The sequence below is a fragment of the Microcaecilia unicolor genome, chromosome 2, assembly GCF_901765095.1.
Source record: "Microcaecilia unicolor chromosome 2, aMicUni1.1, whole genome shotgun sequence".
In the NCBI taxonomy this organism is placed as follows: Eukaryota; Metazoa; Chordata; class Amphibia; order Gymnophiona; family Siphonopidae; genus Microcaecilia; species Microcaecilia unicolor.
This window is the reverse complement of record NC_044032.1, coordinates 523,231,115-523,238,325: the sequence shown is the minus strand read 5'-3', so window position 1 is coordinate 523,238,325 and position 7,211 is coordinate 523,231,115. Positions and strand designations below refer to the sequence as shown.

General features: G+C 40.7%; 1 protein-coding gene across 1 annotated transcript in view; it reads left to right on the top strand.

Annotated features, from left to right (window-relative positions):
* The first annotated feature begins 1,239 nt into the window (after positions 1 to 1,239).
* Positions 1,240 to 7,211, top strand: part of SEL1L3 (SEL1L family member 3) — a 163,975-nt gene continuing 158,003 nt past the window's right edge. Inside the window, exon 1 of the mRNA XM_030191255.1 lies at positions 1,240 to 1,929. Coding sequence (XP_030047115.1) covers positions 1,867 to 1,929 — 63 coding nt within the window. The 5' untranslated portion in view covers positions 1,240 to 1,866. The remainder of the gene's footprint in view (positions 1,930 to 7,211) is intronic.

The following is a 7,211-nucleotide window of genomic DNA, read 5'->3' as shown; positions in this document are numbered from 1 at the left end:
GCCGTATCTCAAAGGATATCGTGGAATTAGAAAAGGTTTAAAGAAGAGTGACCAAAATGATAAAGGGGATGGAACTCCTCGAATCTGAGGAAAGGCTAAAGAGGTTAGGGCTCTTCAGTCTGGAAGAGACAGTTGAGGGGAGATATGATTGAGGTCTACAAAATCCTGAGTGGAGTAGAAGGCAATTTTTTACTCTTTCAAAACAGTACAAAAGACTAGAGGCCACTCAATGAAGTTACATGGAAATATTTTTCACTTAATAGATAACTCATCGCCGGAGGATGTGGTAACAGTGGTTATCGTATCTGGATTTAAAAAAGGTTTGGACAAGTTTCTGGAGGAAAAGTTCATAATCTGCTCAGCCAGACATGGGGAAGCCACTGCTTGCTCTGGGATTGGTAGCATGGAATGTTGCTACTATTTGGGTTTCTGCCTGGTACATGTGTCCTGCATTGGCCACTCAATACTGGGCTAGATGGACCATTAGCCTCACCCAGTACGGGTATTCTGATGATCTTAAATGAGATACAAAATTTAGTTGCTAAACTTTGTGGTGGATGTATATTTCTGAAGAAGCAGGATTATGAAGCTTAAAACAAATATTTACATGTCTCTATCCTTTCTGGTAGTGTACACACTAGAGATCCAGTGCAGAATCCCAAAATAATTCAGGGGTTCTTTTACTAAGCCGCGGTAGCGTTTAGCTTGCGCTGAAAACAGTACTGCAGCTTAGTAAAAGACCCCCTCAGTGCATACTTCCAAACATAGAAGCCGACTCTGTGGGTGCTTGAGCACCCCCAATATTGAGAAAATTCCTTGTATTTGTACAGGGAGGGATTAGTTCCATTGGGCTTAGCACCCCCAATAATTTTGAAAAGTTGGCTCCTATGCTTCCAAAAGAGGTCACAGAGAGTGCTATGTTATAAAAATTGTAATAACCAGGCTATTTCTTTTCTGGGGTATAATGTTCTACCATTTCTTTTTAACAATCTAAAGGCCCTGTTTACAAAGGTGTACTGGTGCATGCTAACTGTGTAGATGCCCCATTGGAATAATATGAGCATCTACGCAGCATGCGCTAATTTTTAGCGCATGCTAAAAATGCTAGCACACCTTTGTAAACAGGCCCCTAAAACTAAGTTCACTTTGGATATGTTTCAATTGTGGAAATTATAATAAAACGTTTCTCATGCGAAACACCATGTACAGGTTTTACCATTAAAGAAAAAAAAAATCATTCGCTTAAAAAAAGTTCTAAATACTTCAGACCCCACAACTTCAACCCTGATGTTATAGCTACAAAAACTGGTCTGCTTTTCTCAGTACATTATGGTAATACTTTTAGACGATATTCAGATGGGATCTGGGAAAATGTGGCTCTTGTTTTGTGAATCCATGCCCAGGTTATACAATAGAGGCCAATATGATTGAAGCTTCCCATCAAAACGGGAAATGTGTTCAAATACAGCCCACGCTACAGCTATGACACCGAAGATATTAAAAGATCCCAATTAAAACACACTTCAAGTTTCTCTTTCCGTGCATCTGCCAGAGCACTCCGATTTAAAAAAAAAACTTTCACATCACGCTACAATTTGTACGTGTAATTCTGAGTGAACAGTAACATATGAGAAAAATATATAGCGGCAGTAGTAAATTAAAAATTACAAACTACAGGAAGACCAGTTAGAAGCATAATCCAAGGTCAATTCACTTAAGAAAATAGACACACCCAGCTCTGGGCCGAGCAAGGCTCCCCGCCCCTGTGCAGGTGGCAGCCGGGGGAGTTTCCCGGATCGACAGGTGACCCGGGAAGGAGGTGAAGCCGCAGCGGATCCGATTCCCCCGAGAGATTGCAGGAGGACCATGTCCCCACAGCCACGAAAGAACCTCGGCTGCCTGCTTGTGCTGCTACTGCTGACCAGCCTGGTGAGAACTTCCACCTTTCCTATCTCTTCCTCCAGTCTTGCACCCTTCTCCTGCCGACTGATTCTTTCCTTCCGTTCCGACAGAGTGTAGCTTACGTTCTTCTCATTCTCAGGCTCCTCCCCCGGCCACTTGCTGCTGCTTTAGCAATTTGAGCTCTGTTTTCCTCTGACTTTTCTCCTGCTAAGGCGCTTGCCCCCAGGGCCGGTGCTCTACAGAAACATTAAGGCTTGCACCTCCTTCCTCCACTAACTTTTTAGACCCCTAGGCTCTTTACCTCCTGTGTAAGGGCATGATTAGAAATACTACATTTAATACCAAACTTCTCCCCCTCCCAAAAAATGAGGGCAATTTGAGCTTCCAATACACAGTTGTAGGAGGGATTTTAGGCTAGTCCTAGATTTCGGTGAACCTCATTCTGTTGCATTATGGAACCTGCAGCACTAATTTCGATGGGTAAAATCAGGCTCTGCAAACCCCACATACCACATTCCTTTGGATTTAAGTTTAAAATCAGGACTTTCCAAAAAGTCTCCCTCCTGGAACTGGATAACTTGGCAGTTCTGCAGTTTATTCCGGGGTAGATGGGTTAGTTGCATTTTTTTCACTACTGGTTCTAGTCTGCAGTGTTGATGGTTCTTTGAGTCTGTGTCAGAATCAATTGGTTTGCATGGACAGCTGCTGCTTTACACTGCTTTCTAGAAACTTCTGCCCTATGTTAGTGCTTAGTTTGTGTAATGATTAAGCCAGCCCTGTATCCTCTCTTCCCCATCCTCCTTGCTGCCACCATCTGCACAATGTCCACAACACAGAAATAAAAACAAAAAAATGGGGTTCGACCAATTAAGTCTCAAACTAGTGGTTTATTAAAAGCAGTCAAAAAGAACTTGACGAAGTCTGCGTTTGGCGCAAAATGCGCCTGCCTTAGGAGTCTATTTATTTATATTTATTTTTACATTCTTGTAACCCACTGTTATCGAAAAACAGGTTTCCGTTCAAAGTGGCTTACAAGTTATGTTCTGGTTGGTTGTTGCAATTTGGTCTTACAAATTATGTTCTGATTGGTTGTTACAATTTTGTTCTTACATTACTACTACTACTACTTAGCATTTCTATAGCGCTGCCAGTTTAGTATTGATACTTGTGTTGATCAGTTCCTGTGTGCACTTTGGTTTGGGCTTGTAGTGTTGATTTATGATTTGTATTTGGGGTGAATATTGATTGCTAAATTATTTACAGTAGAATTTTTTAAAAGAAGTATTATATCATCTCAGTCAACAACGGTAAAGCACATTCACTGGAGCTGAACAATCCAATACAACAGTGTTGAATCAGCTAACAAGTGTGCCAAACAGCAAAGGTGTGTCAACTCAAATAATATTTGCTGATTGGTACACTTGTTAGCTGATTCTTTCAATGCTGTAGTAATGGATTGTTCAGCCCCAGTGTATGTGCTTTACCGTTGTTGGTTGAGTTATAATAATTGACTCCTGAGGCAAGCGCATTGTGCGCCGAAACACAGACTGTGTTGTGCTTTTTTTGACTGCTTTTAATAAACCACTGGTTTGGAACGTCATTGGTCTACACCCTTTTTTTGTTTTTATTTCTGTGTTGTGACCGTTTGGGGTTTTTTTTTCTCCTTTTTTCCTGCAAAAATACTTTACAGCAAGGGTGGACTGACCATTGGGACAATAGGGAAGTGCCTGAGGGCCCACAGCAGTAGGGTACCCACTCTCCCCTAGCCTCCATTTAGTTTACTTGCTTTTGTTAAGTGGTTAGGCCATATTTCTGAAGTCAAAATAGAGGACACAAAAAATAAAAATGGATGCTGCCTTTGCTAAAGAAATATTTAATTGTAGCAAATGTGTAAATGGCTTTTAATTAATGAACACACATGAAACAGTGACTGATTTACAGTACAGCAGTAGACAAAGTACTTTTCAAAAACGAACTGATTTGAGTTTGATTGAGTCTGAGCCCAAGCGTACTTACCAGAACAGCGGATATCCCTCAACAACTTTGACTGGCTGGCTTCTGAGACACGTGTGAAAGTCTTTGTATGACATATGCTTAAGGTTGTGCTGCATGAACGAAATTCCTTTGACAGATTCACCCAGCAGAAAAATGGGAGATAGGCAATGCCTTTCTCTCCCATGGGTCCAGACTTGACTAAAAAAGGCCAGAGATGATTTCTCTCAATATGTGGAAAGCAAATAGAATGTTAGGAATTATTAGAAAAGGAATGGAAAACAAAAATGAGAATGTTATAATGGCTTTGTATCGCTTATGCTGTGACCGCATTTCGAATACTATGTGCATTTATGGTCACCGGCATCTCAAAAAGATGTAGAAACGTACTAGACGAAATAGCACCCTTAATAATAAGAACAAGAAGAAGACAAAACTCGATCCCATGGTTTAATGACGATCTAAAAAAACTCAAAACACAAACCAGGAAACTCGAACGAGCATGGAAAAAAATAAAAGATGTACACACACTCAACACATGGAAACAAACACAAAGAAAATATAAATATACAATAAGACAGACCAAAAGGTCCTATTACAAAACTAAAATAGGACCTGACTACAAAGACATGAAGAAACTATATCAAATCGTAAACAAGTTACTAGACACCACTCCATTAACCACAACCAACACAGATATCCCATCTGCAGGCAAACTTGCCAAATTCTTCAATGAAAAAATAATAAAATTACACAACACACTTCCTCAGCATAACACCGACATCGAAAACTTCATAAATGGACTGGACTCAACCTCTGGAGAATATCCAGCAGACCGCACCTGGTCAAAATTTGATCTCCTCACCGTCGAATCAGTTACCCTAGCGACTCATAGATTCTCCAATACCCTCTGCAAGCTGGACACCTGCCCCAGCCATCTACTCAAATCCACCCCCGTTCGTTTCATAGAAGACCTCACATCCTATCTAAACTACACGTTCCAAGGTCACTTCCCTCAGGATCATGGCAACATCCTACTCACCCCACTACCTAAAGACACAAAGAAAAAAACGATCTCACCAACTACCGCCCAGTCGTATCTATCCCATTAGTTGTCAAACTGATGGAGAGCCTGGTGACCAAACAACTTACTGACTACATGGATAAGTTCTCATTGCTACATGAATCTCAATCAGGATTCCGTTCCCTACATAGTACTGAAACTGTACTAGTCACTCTCCTGGCCAAATTCAAGCATGAAATAGCCACAGGTAAAAATATACTTCTCCTCCAATTTGACATGTCGAGCGCATTCGACATGGTAAACCACAATATACTAAGACTCCCAGACCACTTCGGGATTGGTGGAAAGGTACTTAGTTGGATCAAAGGTTTCCTAACCACCAGAACATACCAAGTAAAATGAAATACAAACATATCACCACTGTGGAAAGCAGACTGCGGAGTACCTCAAGGAACACCATTATCACCAATACTCTTCAACATAATGATGATCCCACCGGCCAAGTCTTTATCCAATCAAGGCCTCAACCCGTTCATCTATGCAGACGATGTCACAATCTACATCCCCTTCAAACACGATCTGACAGAAATCACTAATGAAATCAGACGTGGTCTGAACACCATGGACTCATGGACAAATTCATTTCAACTGAAGCTGAACACTGAAAAACACATTGTCTCATCCTATCATCCCAATACAATAATTACAAACCCACAACCTTAAACACGCCAGACCACACCCTCCCTATTTCAGACAGCCTCAAAATACTCGGCGTTACAACTGACCGTAATCTTACACTGGAGAGCCAAGGAAACTCCACTATAAAGAAAATATTCCACTCAATGTGGAAACTCAAACATGTAAAACCTTTCTCCCTGAGGGAAATATTCCGTAACCTAATACAATCAATGGTACTAAGTCATATAGATTACTGCAATGGAATCTATGCGGGATGCAAAGAACAACTCACAAACTCCAAACAGCCCAAAACATAGCAGCCAGGTTGATATTCGGCAAAACACGATTCGAAAGTGTCAAACCCCTCCGAGAAAAACTGCACTGGCTCCCAATCAAAGAACGCATCACCTTCAAAATCTGCACCTTGGTCCACAAGATTATCTGTGGTGTAGTTCCCGGATACATGACAGACCTCATAGATCTACCAACCAGAAACAGAACCAGATCATCATGATCATACCTGAACCTCCACTATCCAAACTGCAAAGGACTCAAATACGAAACAACCCATGCATCCAACTTCTCCTATATAAGCTCGGAACTATGGAACGCACTATCAAAAGCCGTGAAAACAATTTACGACCATCTAAACTTCAGGAAATCACTAAAAACATATCTGTTCAATAAGGCGTACCCTACCGACCCAACATAAATGCCTCAACTCAGCAACACAGCAGAACCAAAGATCGTATTTGGAAACTATATAACCTCCCCCATCTTCAACCCCCAACTTGCCTGAAACTTACCTACCTTATCTGCTCTTAACATCACATTGTATTTGTCGACCTCATTCGACCTTAACATCATACTGTATTTGTTCTTCTACCGGACTTGGTGAACGCCTTTACGGTACTACGTAAGCCACATTGAGCCTGTAAATAGGTGGGAAAATGTGGGATACAAATGTAACAAATAAATAAAAAGATATAATGGAATTTGAAAAGCTACAGAGAAGGGCCACGAAAATGATAAAGAGGATGAGATGACTTCCCTATGAGTAAAGGCCAAAGCAGCTAAGGCTCTTTAGCTTGGAGAAGTGACAGCTGAGGAGAGTTAATGATAGAGGTTTATAAAATACTAAGTGGAGTGGATTGGGTAGACGTGAATCACTTGTTTACTCTTTCCAAAAATACAAGGACTAGGGGGCACGCAATGAAGCTACTAAGTAGTAAATTTAAAACAAACCAGAAAAAATATTTCTTCACTCAATGTGTAATTAAACTCTGGAATTTGTAGCCAGTGAATGTGGCAAAAGCAGTTATCTTAGCAGGGTTTAAAAAAGGTTTGGATAATTTCCTAAAAGAAAAGTCTATAAGCCATTATTAAGATGGACTTGGGAAAATCCATTGCTTATTTCTAGGATAAGCAGCATAAAATCTGTTTTACTGTTCTGGGATCTTGGTAGGTACTTATGACCTGAATTGGCCACTGTTGGAAAGAGGATACTTTGCTTGATGGACCTTTGGTCTGTCCCATTATGGCAACACCTGTGTTCTTATGTTGATCGTAGGCACATAAAAGAAAAAGAGGATATTTGAGGATATTTTCCTAAAAA